The 17,455-nt window shown below is 46.5% G+C and overlaps 1 protein-coding gene across 4 annotated transcripts in view; it reads left to right on the forward strand.

The window, feature by feature from the left end:
- The first annotated feature begins 7,542 nt into the window (after positions 1-7,542).
- The window catches only part of GTPBP3 (GTP binding protein 3, mitochondrial), a 39,709-nt gene continuing 29,796 nt past the window's right edge, over positions 7,543-17,455 (forward strand). Inside the window, exons 1-2 of one of the 4 annotated variants that reach the window (XM_066604506.1) lie at positions 7,543-7,602; positions 9,090-9,178. In XM_066604506.1, the coding sequence (XP_066460603.1) occupies positions 9,138-9,178 (41 nt within the window). In that variant the 5' untranslated portion in view covers positions 7,543-7,602; positions 9,090-9,137. Of the gene's footprint in view, positions 7,603-7,623; positions 9,179-9,251; positions 9,479-17,455 lie in introns of those variants that run through there. The other 3 variants (XM_066604508.1, XM_066604507.1, XM_066604509.1) reach the window with 3 other exon arrangements.

Genomic DNA, 17,455 nt, shown 5'->3' on the forward strand with positions numbered 1-17,455 from the left:
CGCCACACCTCCCCCCGAATCTCTTCACCCGAGTACGGAAGTACTCGAAAATCGCAGTGTTCGATCGAGTAATTACTCGAAACGAGTAGGTTCGCTCATCTCTATTTATAACTAACTAGCTTACCCGCCGCGCGTTGCTGCGAAGACAGACAGACAGACATACATTCGTTTTTATATATCTAGATAACAACCAATCACAGCGCAGCTTTCAAGTCACCTCAGCGGTATAATATATAACAACCAATCACAGTGCAGCTTTTATGTTACCTCAGTGGTATAATATATAACAACCAATCACAGCACAGCTTTCATGTTGCCTCAGCAGTATAATATATGGCAATCAATTGCAGCACAGCTTTCATGTTACCTCAGCAGTATAAGAAATAGCAACCAATCACAGCGCAGCTTTCAAGTTACCTCAGCGGTATAATATATAACAACCAATCACAGTGCAGCTTTTATGTTACCTCAGTGGTATAATATATAACAACCAATCACAGCACAGCTTTCATGTTGCCTCAGCAGTATAATATATAGCAATCAATTGCAGCACAGCTTTCATGTTACCTCAGCAGTATAAGAAATAGCAACCAATCACAGCGCAGCTTTCATGTTACCTCAGCAGTATAATATATAACAACCAATCACAGCGCAGCTTTCATGTTACCTCAGCAGTATAATATATAACAACCAATCACAGCGCAGCTTTCATGTTACCTCAGCAGTATAATATATAGCAACCAATCACAGCGCAGCTTTCGTTTTACCTCCGCATTCTCAATATCCAGCAATTGTCAAGCGAAACGTTCGGCGGATGCATCATTTTGTAGTTGAACACGCTTGCTCATAATGCCTTTTGCTTTCTTGCTTGAGATGGAAATCAAACGATCTTTGTCTGGGGGGCATAACTGTCGACGATGCTCGCACGCGCACCACCTATCGTAGGATAGTTGTACTATGCCAGTAATCTTCCCAGGAGTGTACTCAACAACTTCCCAAAGTTTCATGGCGATTGGATGAATGGTGTAGTAATGCATAAAAGGACAGACATACATACATACATATATATATATATATATATATAAAAATAAAAATATAAAAAACATCAGGAAGTGAGAGAATTAGATTCCGTACGTAAAATTTGGACGCCAATTCTTTTGAGCTTAGAATTTAATAATCGAGTTGGACCCATTACCTTTTCTTATTTATGACATAATCAATGCCCGTGCCAAATTGCAAGTTTCTATGACATTGGTAAGTGATGGAATTAGATTCCGTACGTAAAATTTGGACACTAATTCTTTTGCGCTTAGAATTAAATAATCGAGTTGGGACCCATTAACTTTTCCTATTTATGACATAATCAATGCTCGTGCCAAATTTCATGTTTCTATAACACCGGAAAGCGAGAAAATTAGATTCCGTACGTAAAATTTGGATGCTAATTCTTTGGCGCTTAGAATTGAATAATCAAGTTGGGAACCATTAGCTTTTCCTATTTATGACATAATCAATACTCGTGCCAAATTTCAAGTTTCTATTACATTGGGAAGTGAGAAAATTAGATTCCGTACGTAAAATTTGGACTCAAATTTTTTTGTGCTAGAATTGAATAATCGAGTTAGAACCCATTTACTTTTCCTATTTATAACATATTCAATGCCCGTGCCAAATTTCAAGTTTCTATGACATCATGAAGTGAGAAAATTAGATTCTGTACGTAAAATTTGGACGCTAATTCTTTTGTGCTTAGAATTGAATAATCGAGTTGGGACTCATTAGCTTTTCCTATTTATGACATAATCAATGCTCGTGCCAAATTTCAAATTTCTGTGACGTCGGGAAGTGAGAAAATTAGTGGCAATGATGGAAATCGAACGATCTACGTGGGGGGGGGGGGGCGTAACTGTCGATGACGCTCGCAAGCGCGCATTTATCATAGGATAGTTGTACTATGCCTATAATCTTCCCAGGAGTGTACTCAACAACTTCCCAAAGTTTCATGGCGATCGGATGAATGGTGTAGTAGCGCATAACGGACAAACAGACACACAGACAGACACACACATTCAATTTTATATATATAGATGAACAGTAAGGGGGGAAAATAACGAGCAGTTAGGTATTTCAACGATTAACTATTGAAAATCTGCCTAGTCAACAAAATCTAGGATCACCATGGACAGTCCAGCCTTCTTGGCGGTAGATGACCCAGCTAACAGAGAGATTTTAGTGTTCACAGGGGTGTTTACTCTATTGCTATGAACCAGGCACAACATATGCCTGAAGAATGACCATTTCTGCCTTGAAGGGGTTTTGTCAATGGAACAAAATTCGGTTCCCCAGCTGAGCCCTGCCTAGAATAAAAAAATGAGGATATACTCACCCCAATCCTGGAGCCCGGTATGCAGCTAAAAGCTGCTGCTGGTATCGGCGGTAACTTCTGGGTAGACAAGCTGGGTGGAAACATGTGACTGCAGCAGTAAGTCTTCAAACTCCTGGCATCATGGAGACCATGATATAAGCGCTGATGCCAGGAGTGCCAACGCTTCTGCTTGCCACCTACCTGGAAGTCACCACCAATACCAATGGCAGCTGTAAGCTGTGTCCTAGGGCTCCAGAAGAAGCGAATATTCCCTCATTTTTTATTTTAGTTAGGACAGGGGTTTGTTCTAATGACAGAGCCTCTTTAAGACTAGTGGATCCATATAAATGCTTTTCATGCAGGACGTAATATCCTCATGTCCAGAAGCAAAATGTTTTTATTTGACACACTTGGCTTTCTGTCATCAGTCTTCTTCAAGAGGTGGCATTTGTACGGAGAGCTGTACCTTGTCAGCCAGAATCTGGATACGTTTCTGTGTGTCCAGTATCTCCTGATTCAGTTCTTCAAGCTTTGTTACACAACTAGTAACATTAACATAAAACCGGCTTCCTTCAAGCAATTCTTTTGTTTCCATGGAATAGCACAGAATGGAATTTTTAAAGAAACAAAACAATTTTCTCAGGTGTGCGACTTCTGCAACTGCACAAGTTATGTAGATGCCGACTTTAGCTGTACATGTCTTGCATTTCAGGTAGCGGTAAACGCAGCCTTGTAGTTCTGGACTTACGTCATATCTCAACGTTTCTTCCACTTCTACTTGCATAGTAGCCGATAAGAATGCCATCACATTCAATGCTTCATTGCAGTCACAAGCGTTGCGACCTTCTGCCAAGACGGTTTTGCATTGTTTGCACATGAGGATAGAAAAAATGTCAAGCATCAACTTTGATGATTCCGCCATGCCTAACAAAAAACAAAAGTAGGCAAGTCATGAGGAAAAAAAAAATAATGATTGGAATAACTTATGTTCAACTTTCCTCCTACTCCTGTCTACCAACAAGAAACAACTCACAGAAACACATTTCTGAACATCAGAACCAAATATGCACCTTTGGAAGAGTTCTTTGTTGCCATAGTTTAGGAATGTGTCGAAGCAGATATCTCTGGATGAGTGGGTGTCCCAGTAGTCAGAACCCCATCACTCAGCAAGTTATTCCCCATCGTCTAGCTAGGGGATAACTTACTTAAGTGACAATACCCTTACCCACCTGTCACATTAAACCCTCCCAAAAATGTCATTTTTTAATTTGACATTTTGAATTTATGTGGAACATAAATATATTTGGCACAGAACTTAGTCACCTTAAGGCTGGGTTCACACGGGGCGGATTTGCCGCGGAAATTCCATCCGGAGTTTCGCCGCGGCAAATTTGCCTGCAGCAGCTAATCTCTAGCTTAGCTGGACATGTAGACGAGATTTCTCAGAAACCTCGTCGACACGGGACGACGAATCCGTCGCAGCAAAGCCGTCAGAAGCCGGCGCTGCGGATTCGCTGGCCACAGCATCTCCATTTTTTTTATTCCGCTGCAGCCGTGCTTTCTCTATGGGAGCGCCGGCTGCAATGGAAAAGTGAGCGCCCAGGCCGCTCTAAAACCCGTGGGTTTTGAAGCAGCGCTTTCCCAGCGGAAATCTTGCGCTTTTTAGCTGCGGCCAAACAGCGAGATTTCCGTTGGGATTCCGTCGTGTGAGAACCCAGCCTAAGTGCACTTCTAACCTGCTAGTGACATAACTAATATTTTAGCCTTAAAATGTTGTCCCGCACCGAAACGGGGTTTATGCATGTTAAAAAAAAAAAACCCGTTTAGTACTTACCCGAATCCCCGCGCTGCGGCGACTTCTTCCTTACCTTAGTAAGATGGCCGCCAGGATCTTCACCCACGATGCACCGCGGGTCTTCTCCCATGGTGCACCGTGGGCTCTGTGCGGTCCATTGCCGATTCCAGCCTCCTGATTGGCTGGAATCGGCACACGTGACGGGGCGGAGCTACGAGGACCAGCTCTCCGGCACGAGCGGCCCCATTCACCAGGGAGAAGACCGGACTGCGCAAGCGCGTCTAATCGGGCGATTAGACGCTGAAATTAGACGGCACCATGAAGACGAGGACGCTAGCAACGGAACAGGTAAGTGAATAACTTCTGTATGGCTCATATTTAATGCACAATGTACATTACAAAGTGCATTAATATGGCCATACAGAAGTGTATAACCCCACTTTCTTTCGCGGGACAACCCCTTTATGAGAAAGTTTCTTAAGGCGACCTTCTGAGTGTGGGCAAACAAAGATGACCAAAGTGCTTCTCCGACTACCTGGTACATACTGTGCATTAGTATGCATCATTAGTCTTAAGACACTGTTCCATTGACCAGTGATGGCCAGTCAGAGGAACATGTAGTGTCTCAGACTTCCAATCTAATATAAAAGAGCCTACATACCTTTTCTTGCACCACACTTTGACCCCCTTGCGTCACCTTTGGTGGATGATTTTCGTGTCATTAGATTTGTGACATCCTCACTACCGCCATAAAAATCATAAAATTAAGAGTGTAATACATTGAGTGACCCATCAGGCCGGGTCAAAGTTCCTATGTGGAGTCTAGTGGTGCTGTTGTGCTTCAGCCAACGGCACTGCTAGGGAGAGGCAGGGCTCCTTCACAGTGGCGAGGGCGATCTTACGGCTCTATATCACCCTCGCAATCCATGTGGAAACCCCTGGACGCAAGGCAACAGCCTCACATCCCTGCGGTCGTGAAGGAATCTCCCAGCCGTGCAGGGGATCGCGATGTTCTCCCATTGTGTTCAATGGGGCCGGCGCTGTTGCCAGTGGCGCTATTGAAAACAACAGGCGTTATTGCAAAAAGGAGGGACATGCTGCGATTTTTTTCCCCCCTGCATAGCATTGCAGAACAGTGCCATGCAAGGAAACGCCGCAAATGTGAATGAACTTATTTTATGTTCACCTAGAGAACATTGTGTCAATCTAGTACATACTAATGCATCAGGTAGTCAGAAAAGTTGTTGGGCCACCTGTTTGTCCAGACGTGAAGAGTCACTTTAAAAGGATTCTGTCATCAGATTCCTACGCCCCCCGAATCATGTACTTGGTTATTTTTCAGCCCACAAAACATAAGGTGTCATACAACTACACTGAGGTATTAGTGTATCTTGACGCCACCAGGAATTCCTGGTGGAGTCAAGATTGAAAGGGAGGAGACGCCCCCCTGATGCTAATTGGCTGGAAAGGGTGTTCAGCGTGAGGTCCTGCAAGGCCACTAAACATAAATAGAAAAGGCATACAGCGGCTGCTGCCGCGCAGCTCCAGGACAAAGTTGCTTCACCGGCGGCGGGTGCCAAGCAGCCCTAGGACAAACTTCCTTCACCGGTGGCGGCCCACAAGCAGCAACCCCCCACAAAACTTCGCCAGCATGGAGGCCATACCGAACTGAGAGTGGTTTCCCTGGAGGGATCGTGACGGAGCAGTGTTGCCACTGACACAACGGCGGTAACAGCGGAGGTCGGAGATGGAGCCCTGAAGCGGAGACAACGGCTGCGGGCGGAACGCAGAGGTGAGTGGCCGTGCACCTATCACGCTTGCCTGAAATGCCGGCCGGCACGTAGAACACACGCTGCAGTGTCTGCATACAGGTTTCCCAGCTCTGCAAACTTAGCCTCAGGCTTACTGTAGTAGTTAGCCTTACATTATGACATGTAAACGCTACCATGTTACACCCCTAACATGCCAGCATTTACAGGTAATAATGTAAGGCTAACTACTACAGTAACCTAAAAGGGTAAGGCTGCAGCAGCGCTGGGAGGCATATATGCGAACTGCTTTGCTAGGACCTTTCTGCCTTTACCCTATCGGGAGCTAGGGGTGTGAGAGGGGCGTTCCTCCTGTCAAACCCCTAGCTTCCAGTGGAGTCAAGGTACAATAATACCCTACACTGATGGAAAAAATAGAGTTATGACAACTGAAACACAGAAAGGGAATCATAACTTTGTTTTTCGGTCAGTGTAGCTGTTTGAGACTTTGAATTTTGCAGATGACTTCTAGCTTTTATAGGAACCAATAATTAGGTAAAATAATGTATTTAATGATTTTTATTTTCTGAGCAACGGACAAAAAAAAATAAACTTTCACTATGGTCTTTTTACAATTTATGTTTATGGCGTTCAGAGTGGTATAACTATTCCCTTTGTTCTGCGGGTCTTTGTGATTCTGACAGCATCAAATGAGTACAGGCTTATTATGTCTGACTATTTCAGCACGATGCAAAAGGGTTTTTGTTTTTTTTTAAACAAAGAAATAAACACAATTTTTTTTATTCCTGTTTTAGGGAAAAGATGATCAGAAAACTGTCATTTTGGCTTTTTTGAATACAGAGTTTATAGTATGGGCTGTTGTAGCCGTACAAATTGTGTAGGTTGGTTTTTATTTTTTCAATCTTTACAACCTTGTGTAAAGGGGAAAAATTCTCTTGTTCAAAAAATGTTTCGATGCCGCGGTCAGCAAGAGCTGCAGCGTCTGCAGGGTTAAAAGCTGTAGAGGAGCGAGTTATCTTCTCTGGGGAATTAAAAAAAAAAATTTAAAAAACACCCATGTGAGACAATAAGAGAGCAAATCACATGCCCTGATTGAGGGTAGGGGCATGAAAAAGTCATGTCACCCCTCCCAAGATACAGTGGGAGGCCAATCTCTGCTGCCTGCCGCCCCTCTGCAGTGACAGAAGGGTGCAAATTGTAAATTCACTCTTCCTGGCCCTACTTTAGCCTGGCTGCTCGTGGTAACATCGCCCCGTCGTGCTTTCCGGCATGTCGTTCTCCAGCCAAGCATCCTCCGATAGCCTGTCGGTCGTTCAGGAACAGCTGGGGTATCATAGTCAACACAGGTCTGAGGGGAATGCTAACCTTCCCGCGCTTTACCCTAGTCTTACTGTGGCCGGTGAGGAGCGGCGTACAGGCGCTCTGTACTCACCGCAGTACGGACGTCGTCAGGCAACTCGTACAAACCGCCCAAAGCTGCTCCCGCCCACCAGGAAGTGCGGCTTCCTGTCGCCTCGAGCACGTGATTGGCGGTTTAAAAATGAGGCGTGGCTAAGTATCTTACTATCCAATCAGTAGCGAGAAAAAGAGCGCGTTTTATCCCTTTCGCCAATGAGCGCTTGGCTGGCGGCTATGGTTGGCATTTGGGACTGACGGATCCACGTGACCTGGAGGTACGGCGCTTGTGGAGTTCTGTGGGGATAGGATGAAGAAGGAATGTGTCGCCGGGGGCAGCGGTTATGTAGCTGGTTGTGAGGGCGAGTGCGGCCTGATGAGTGCTGACCCCAGCCGGCAGGGCGGAGGAGAGCGCGCTGCCTGCCGTGTGATAATTCATGACAGGTCCAGCTGATGCAGCTGAAGGCTCCCGGCCGCCTCCTCAGAGCCTCCAGCACTGGTTTCTGTGAAGATCCCAGGCTGACTGCAGCGGGTTCTGTCCGTCCACCAGGATACAGTCCACTGGATTCCTGGCTGCAGCAGTGTCAGCGCTGATTCACATGGCCGGACGTGTGACGTGTGTATAACGCTGCGATTTGCCTGCAGTGAGCCAGTTTGAGCTGATGCCCACGGCCGGATTTCTGCCGCATTTTACGCAGCGAAAATCCCCGCTGTTACCGCGGAGCTATGAGCTGCCATTGAACCTAATAGCCAACTGTTCACGCTGCGGAATTCCACTGATGAATTTCACAGCATGGAAGAAAACGCGACATACTTAATTTGCCGCAGTAATATGCACAGCGGAAGTATCGCCTGAATATGCGACCCCATCATCTGACCGTGCATCACGCGCTGTACTGCGCATGCACGCCGGCCCTCCGTGCGGGACGCGTACAGCGGATCCAGAGTGGTAAGTATGGGCATTTTGGGGGCGCCGTGGCGGACTTCGCTGCAATATTCCGCTGGCGGAGTCCGTCCCGCCATGGGAATGAGCCCTAAATCTATCGCCCTGCATGGCAGCGAGTGTGAATCACGCATGACAGCATATCTCACGCATGCACATACACGCGGAGGCCAGGTAGATCCTCCTCGGTGCATGCACGCGGAGGCCAGGTAGATCCTCCTCGGTGCATGCACGCGGAGGCCAGGTAGATCCTCCTTCGGTGCATGCACGCGGAGGCCAGGTAGATCCTCCTTCGGTGCATGCACGCGGAGGCCAGGTAGATCCTCCTGGCTATCCTGACGATAGGTCATCAATAATGTTCTCACTGGAAAACCCCTCTAATAGCTTGTTTGGTTTTTTCATCGTTCATAGGTCATCTATATATCTGAGTATAGGATAGGGTGCTACTTTGGGGTCAGCCTCAATCTTTTTGAGGTATGAATAGGTTCTCCAACATCATGCAGCTTCCAGTAAACTATATCTGTATGCTGTAAGTTCCGCCTAGTGGTGTCTATGGGCAGACAGAAGTTTGTCCATTACCTCTATGGCTACATTGCTAATGGGAAGCTCTATATAAAAACACAATGCCCCAACCCCTGTATAGATCTTAATACTAAGTGACTTGGCACAAATGTTTGATTCTAAAATAAAGCTAAGTGTTCCAATAAAAAAAAATCAAGCAGTTTTGTTTTTTTGGGATTTTCTCGTTTCTAACATTTCAGTGCACTATTATACCAGTACTATGACTAATTTCTACATCCATTAATGCATTTTTTTTTCCAGATGAGTATTAACGATCAGTAATGGAGTGACGCCCGGCTCTACATAGACATGTGGTCTCTGAGGAGATGCTTGAATACATTCGCTCAAGAGTAAGTTTGCAAGTATATTAAAAACATAATTACAAAACTCTATGAAGTAATGCCTATTTTTTGTGATTGTCAGCTGCCCCACCAAGGACAATAGCTGGGGTGGGAGAAAATGCAGATCACAGCATCAACAAAAAAAGGGGGCTCTCCAACAATTCTACGGACGCAATCGTGTCAGCTAACCATTTTATAGTGACCGCCTGGAGTAATAGTAAGGCAAACCTACATCCCAAAACTACCTAGAAGTTGGACACTCATCCCACAAATAACTAGGTCTCAAATGGGTCATAAAAATACAAAAAGGTACGGCCACCCTTGATTGCTTTCTTCTGAGTTTACACTTTCATCAGTTAGTTGATTCTAGAAGCCTTCTGCAACTGCTTTTCATTCTATTCTTATGGCCATAACTGTTTTTTTCCTAATTAATCAATTACATCATTGTACACCCTTTGTAAAACCAAAAAAAAGTGAAGCATTCAGAAAAAGTTGTAAATTTCCTGCAAAACCCGGCAAACAGTTACTTCTCGGACAGATCTGTAAATGCTGAGAGTTGTGGTGATTAGATGAACGGTCTTGTCACCGGAGACACTAAAAGTGGTTCCCCCCTTGGCCTATAAAAGGCTCTCGGAGGCTCCTTGTGTGTAGTGACCTCTTCTTCCGCTTGTAGAGCTTGCTGACCATTAGATGCCACTTCGATGCCAAGAAGAGATTTCACCCCATTACCAGAGTCTGAGAGGGGCGCATTATTGGGATGCGAGAAGCTGGATGGTCGTATCAACAAATCGTTCCCACCGGGCCGTTCTAACCAGACTGTTAAAAGGTGTTGGGACCAGTGGATGTGTGAGGGCACACAAGGTGACCAGGATCAGGACGCCCCCTACAGACCACCAGTAGGGAGGATTGTCTGATCGTCCAACAAGCACCAGCAGCTCCAACTGTTTAGTTATTCGCAATCCAGAGACAGAAGCCGGCATCGTGACACACATGTCTGTCGGAGACATTTCCAGGCATTTGGCAGAAGGACGTTTGGTCTTGCAGCGCTCATTAGGTGTACTGCCTTTAACAAACGTCCACAACCGCCTCCGGTTGCCATGGTGTTGTGTACGACAAAACTGGACTACTATGAAGTGGAACAGAGTTGTCTCCAGCGACAAATATAGGTTGATTTTGGGCATTGACGACAGTCTGTCTCCTAGTAGTGGTACAAGAGACAATGGCAGCTCAGTGATATGTTCAGGACATCCTGCAGCCACATGTGTTCCTATCATGGTGGCTTCCAAGAGGAATTTTCCAGCAGGACAATGCTCAGCCACACACAAAAGGGTCACAGGAATGCCTCCACAACATTATCACACTTCTGTGTCCTGTCCGGTCTCCAGATTTATCACCAATAAAACATGTCTGGGACCATCTTGGATGCCAACTTCGACAACGTTCAAGTTTGTTTGATCAGAGGCTCAGTTACAGCAAATGTGGAGCAATATGCTGTGGGGTACCATACGAAACCTGTATGCTTCCTTGCCCGCCTGTATCACATCTTGTATCCAAGCTAGAGGCAGTACAACAGGGTACTAAAGCCTTAATGCCCACCCTTATCACACCTTGTATCCAGGCTGGAGGTGGCCCAACAGGGTTCTAGAGCCTCCATGCCCGCCTGTATCACATCTTGTATCCAAGCTAGAGGTAGCCCAACAGGGTACTAGAGCCTCCATGCCCGCCCATATCGCATCTTGTATCCAAGCTAGAGGCAATACAACAGGGTACCCGAGCCTGATATTGTAATAACTTACCTATATCAATGTTACAATCACACAGAGAACGTTTAATTCTATTCCAACAACTACTTCTAGGGGAGGGATTGTAGTATGTAAGGCCAAAAAAGATATGTATCGATCTAGTTTTGCCTATTCTCTCCCAATGTTGAACCAGAGGAAGGTAAAAAAGAAAACCCAATGAAGTAGAAGCCAATTTTCCCCAATACAGGGAAAATAATTTCTTCCTGACTCCAAACTGGCAATCGGAATAATCCCCGGCTCACTGACCCTTGAAGTTATTAATGATAACATATAATATTGTAACGCTTAAGAAAGTCGTCCAGGCCCCTCTTGCACTCTTATCGAGTTCGCCATCACCACGTCCTCAGGCAGAGAGTTCCACAGTCTCACTGCTCTTACAGTGGAGAACTCACTTCTATGTTGGTGTAGAAACCTTCCTTCCTCTAGGTTTAGAGGGCGCCACCTTGTTACAGTCCTGGTTATGGGTCATGGGAGAGATCTCTCTATTTCCCCTTAATATAGTTATTAGAGCGCCCCCTTGTTACAGTTCTGGGTATAAATAGATGAGATCTGTATTATCGTCTGATATATTTATACATGGTTATTAGGTCGCCCCTCAGCCGTGTTTTTTTTCTAAATTAAATCCCAGTTTGGTAACCTCTCTGGGTATTGTAGTCCACCCATTCCATTTATTACTTTTGTTGCCCGCCTTTGTACCCGCTCAAGCGGGATGTTACTGACAATGAGCGTAAATATATTTTTGTTTGAAGACTTCTAAAGCACTCTTGTTTTTTTTCTGTGCTCCTTTCAGCTGTTTTTTAAGCCCCCCTGTGTTAGCGCCTCATGCTATGTTGGTTGCTCCTCTGTCCATAAGTTGACTGAATATGGAGGGGCGTGTGACTATAGACATCACTCAATTCCCTCCACTGCACGTATTGCTATAGATGGCTTAAAGGGGTGGTCTCGCGAAACAAAGTGGGGTTATACACTTCCGTATGGCCATATTAATGCACTTTGTAATATACATCGTGCATTAAATATGAGCCATACAGAAGTTATTCACTTACCTGCTCCGTTGCTAGCGTCCTCGTCTCCATGGTTCCGTCTAAATTCGCCGGCAGCTTGCTTTTTTAGACGCGCTTGCGCAGTCCGGTCTTCTCCATTCAGCACGAGCCGCTTCAGTGTGCTCCCCGCTACAGCTCTTCTGCGCATGCGCAGATGAGCTGTCACTGCTCGGGAGCGCGCTGGAGCGGCCATTCTGTACCTTCCTCTGTTAGAGGAAGGTGCAGAGCTGCCGAGCTGCCGGAGAAGCCGCCCAGCTGTCCTGCCGTCCAGCTGTCCAGGTAAGTGATGGGCCGGGGGGGGCTGTCGCTGCGCCGGGGGGGCTGCCGCTGCGATGGGGGGGCTGTCGCTAGGCCGGGGGGGGGGCTGCCGCTGCGATGGGGGGGCTGCCGCTAGGCCGGGGGTGATGTTCACTGACAGGTGAAGGCCCCGGAGCCCAGCGCTGGGCTCCGGGGCCTTCACCTGGGCTGAGGGTCTAGCGCTGGGGAGCCGGGAGCGTAGCGCTGGGGAGCCGGGGGCTAGCGCCGGTTACCTGCTGCCTGGCGGTGCGGGGCGTCTGGTCGGCGGCTGCGGGGCGTCTGGTCGGCGGCTGCGGGGCGTCCGGTTGCCATGGAGACACAGCTGGCAGCGTCTCGGGAGCGCGCACGTCGGGCTGCAGCGAGCGACGGGGAAAGAGCCGGCGGCCATCTTGGGGAAACTTTTATAAGTTACTGAAACGCTGGAACGGTAAGTACGAACCAGCTAGAAAAGTAATTTACAGGGGTAATTAGTAATGTATGTTTAATTAGGGGGACTGGGCAAAAAAAAAAAAAATCACTGCTTCCTCGAGACATCTCCTTTAAGTAAGTCGGCGAATGGAGTATTGCAGAAATAAGAGTGCATTAGAAAATTGCTAATAAACTCATTTTAGAAGCATTTCCTGGTATTGTAAAATGACCAAACCCTTAAAGGGGTTGTCCCGCGGCAGCAAGTGGGTCTATACACTTCTGTATGGCCATATTAATGCACTTTGTAATGTACATTGTGCTTTAATTATGAGCCATACAGAAGTTATAAAAAGTTTTATACTTACCTGCTCCGTTGCTAGCGTCCTCGTTCCCATGGAGCCGACTAATTTTCGCCCTCCGATGGCCAAATTAGCCGCGCTTGCGCAGTCCGGGTCTACTGCTCTCTTCAATGGGGCCGCTCGTGCAGAATGCCGGCTCTGTGTAGCTCCGCCCCGTCACGTGCCGATTCCAGCCAATCAGGAGGCTGGAATCGGCAATGGACCGCACAGAAGAGCTGCGGTCCACGGAGGAAGAGGATCCCGGCGGCCATCTTCACCGGTAAGTATAGAAGTCACCGGAGCGCGGGGATTAAGGTAAGCGCTCCGGTAAGCTTTCTTTAGGTCCCTGCATCGGGGTTGTCTCGCGCCGACCGGGGGGGGGGGGGGGGGGGGTTGAAGAAAAAAAAAAACGTTTCGGCGCGGGACAACCCCTTTAATGAAGATCATCACAGGCCGCAAGTAATTCAGCTTTACTGAACACAGCAGTGCAGCATCTGAGGAATCATATTAAGGGCTTCTAGCCACTAGCATATTTTTTTAAGCTGCAATATTGCTGCATTTTTTTTAAAGGGACTTTCTAATGTTAAAATCGCATCGCACAGAAATCGCAAGGAGGCTGAAACATGTAGTGGTTACAATTACACATAAAGTTGCACTATAGCTTGAATGTTGCAAAGTTTAACCCCTTAAGGACACGGCCTATTTTGGCGTTGAGGACGCAACGATTTTTGGTCGATTTTTCATCTCCATTTTTCAAAACCATAACTTTTTTATTTTTCCGTCAATGCGGCCGTATAAGGGCTTTTGTGTGGCGAACTGTAGTTTTCATTGGTGCCATTTTTGGGTTCATTGACTATATTGTAAAACTTTTATTCTATCTGCCATAGAATTTTTTTTTTTCCCTTCTTTTTAAAGCGTTAATTATGCAGCATAAATGACACAATAGATTTTTTCTGCGGGTCGGTATGATTACAACTAGAGATGAGCGAACCTACTCGGCCACGCCCCTTTTTCGCCCGAGCGCCGCGATTTTTGAGTACTTCCGTACTCGGGCGAAAAGATTCCGGGGGCGCCGTGGGTGAGTGGGGGGTTGCAGCGGGGAGTGGGGGGTTGCAGCGGGGAGTGGGGGGGAGAGAGGGCCCCCCCCCCCGAATCTTTTCACCCGAGTAGTGAAGTACTCGAAAATCGCGGTGCTCGATCGAGTAATTACTCGAAACGAGTACGTTCACTCATCTCTAATTACGATACCAAAATTCTTATATATAATTTTAGGTTTTTACACTTTTCTGCAATAAAAATCCTTTTTTGGAATTTTTTTTTTCTAAATCGCTGTCCTATAATCGCATTCAAAGACCTATAACTTCTTTTTATTTTTCCATGGACTGAGCTCTGTGAGAGCTTATTTCTTGAGAGACGAGCTGTAGTTTTTATTAGTGCCATTTTGGGTTCATACGTTTTTTTTCTTATCACTTTTATTGTGTCTTTTGGGAGGCAGAATGTTAAAAATTAGCATTTTGCCTCAGTTTTTTTGCTTTTTGTTTTACGCTTTTTGCTGTGCAGGATAAAAAGCGTGTGCAACTTATTGTACTCATTGTTACGGACACGACGTCACCAAATATGTGTTGGTTTTTTTGGTTTTTTTTTTTTTATATTCTAATAGTAAAAGCTTTTTTTTTAACACCATTTTTGTCCCTCTGGGGGACTTACACTGTAGCACCAATGATCGCTACGATAAGGCATTGCAGGACTTCTCTTCCACAATGCCTTATCGCTTATTACAGCGATCACAGGCACTGGCAATACAGGAAGGCGGTATCTGGCGTCCTGTTGCCATGGCAACCAGCTGGGCTCTCTGAGATAACATCGCGAGAGCTGGCTGAAGTCACAGAGGGAGCGCGCTCCCTCTGTGAACCCTCTCCCTGCCACAATCTGCTTAGATCGCAGCAGGGAAGGGGTTACTGGGGGGCATCTCCGATGCTCCCCAGCTGTTGCAGTGGGAGACTGGCTATCAGTGACAGACGGCTCCCGCTGCTGGATAGCGCAAGATCTGTCATGATCTCGCGCTATCCCTATGATGGAAGGGTATGTCATTTTGCGGGAAGTACCCCGCTCCCATGACGTACCCTTACGTCATGGGGAGGGAAGGGGTTCGAGGGGTATACCATAATTACAAGGTATTCCCTATTCACAGGATAGGTGATAACTTGCTGATCAGTGCGGATCTGAGACCCTCACCGATCGCCAGAACAAGACTCTTGTGTCCCGCATTGCCTGTCCCTGTGGGGGTCTCTTCTTCCGTTACAGTGACATCATTGTAAGTGGAGTGCTTGACCAGCATACATGGTCAGCTCTTCATTCATTTCAATGTGGCTGATGGAAATTCCCAAGCAGGTGCCATTGTAAGTGAATGGAGCACTAGTGCCCTTGTGCGACCAGCGCTATATTCAGCGTCTTCCTCCACTATGGGAGACACGGAAACCCTGTACTTGGGGTCGGCAGATGTCTCGGAGGTGAGACCCCCATCGATCAGCAAGTTATCACCTAGATGACTTTAACATGCAAACCTCTCCAAGGATGATGTTCCTTTCCTGTTAACATAAGCCGTACATGGACCGTATAACACTGAACAATCAGCTCCTGCATTCCCATCTCAGTCACTGCAGATGTCCGTTAGCAGAGGGAAATATAGGTTTCTGGTACTAATCCCTTTAATATTCTGTGCTAGGATGAAGAGCTGCGATTATGAAAAAAATGATGCCTCAGTAGAAGGTTAAGGAAATATCTCTTTCAAGGCATTAAGGCCTCATGTCCACGGGGAAAATCAGATCCGCTGCAGATTCTCCATGTAGAATCTGCAGCGGGTCCCTCCTGCCCCGCGGACATGAGCGCCGAAAATAAGAATTTAAAAGTATTTACCATCCGGAGAAGATCAGCTGTTCCTCACGGCCGGATCTTCATTTTCGGCCGGCGGATGAATTCCTGACGCCGGCGGCACGTCGCCGACGTGCCGCGCGCATGCGCCGGGCACATCCGCCGAGCCGAAGCAAGGAAGATGCGGCCGTGAGGAACAGCTGACCTTCCCCGCCCGCGCCGGATGGTAAATACTTTAAATTCCTATTTTAGGTCTCCCGCGGATCCGGACGGCTTCCATAGGCTTCAATAGAAGCCCGCGGGAGCCGTCCCCGCGGGAGACCCGCACGAAAATGGAGCATGGTCCGGATTTTTCCATGCTCCATTTTTTTTTAAATCCCTTTTATTGACGATCCGCGGGTATTTATCTACCCGCGGGTGGTCAATGCATCCCTATGGGATGCGGATCCGCATGCGGGAGATCCGCTGCGGATCTTAAATCACATTTTGCCCGTGGACATGAGCCCTAAGGCCATAGATAAGCATTTGAATGTGTAAATTCCCCCAGCAGTAGATTAAACTATTTTGAGCTAAAGCTCCAAAGGGAAATGCAATGAATTAACCCATTTTCCTCCACGCAGACGCAATAAAACTTTGCTAGGCTGGATTTATAGATGCAGTTTGTCATGCAGTTCATTTTATCAAAGCACAATAGTAGTTACTGACTTTGCTACTGATGATTTATCCTCAGCATTTCGTCATCAGTAGTTGATCAGCGGGAGTCCACCTCGGGGGATCCCCAATGATCAGCTGTTCTTCTATCTATGTGGGCATAGCCGGAGGTAGATAGCCTTGTCCATACTGAAGCAGTCCGGGTTATTAATGCCGACATGGCTCTCATTGAATGTTGACAGAGCTATCTGCTTCCAGCTTGTGCATATGTCTAGTTCTAATTAATAGGACCCATGCACTACTCTGACGGTGCTCATATACTGTGGGATATTACCTGTGATTTTAGAAATCTATGAAGTTTAAGCGCTGCGGAATATGTTGGCGCTATACAAATAAAGATTATTATTATTAACTCCCCCAATTTTTTTATTTTTTTTTTACTACATTGTAATATACTAACCCCAAGCTGTCTCATGTTTATGGGATAATAGACTGAAGCTGGCACATGAAAATGACCTCAGACAAGTGCCAGACACAGCATTCTCCATTAGATCCATCCAAAGAGACCCCCATTTAGAACCATGGGTCACAACCCACAGGTCCTCGCGTTATCGCTAAGCAACAGCTCGGGAAATGCAAACAAAAAAAAGCTGTTCTTGACCGCCTTCGTGCATACGCGACCGTACGCTGGGTCACCACAGGTGTTATCCGCTGCGGCCTCCCACACACTGAATCTGACCCACTTGTGTGAGCCCAACCAAAAGAGAATTAAATCAAGGAAAACTAGTTATTAAGTATTTTGCTACTACTAAAAAAAGAAATGACTCCCACGAGAAAGCTTATATAGAACACATAATTGTCCTGTGTGTTACTATA

This window comes from Eleutherodactylus coqui, chromosome 5 (genome assembly GCF_035609145.1).
Source record: "Eleutherodactylus coqui strain aEleCoq1 chromosome 5, aEleCoq1.hap1, whole genome shotgun sequence".
NCBI classification, from domain to species: domain Eukaryota; kingdom Metazoa; phylum Chordata; class Amphibia; order Anura; family Eleutherodactylidae; genus Eleutherodactylus; species Eleutherodactylus coqui.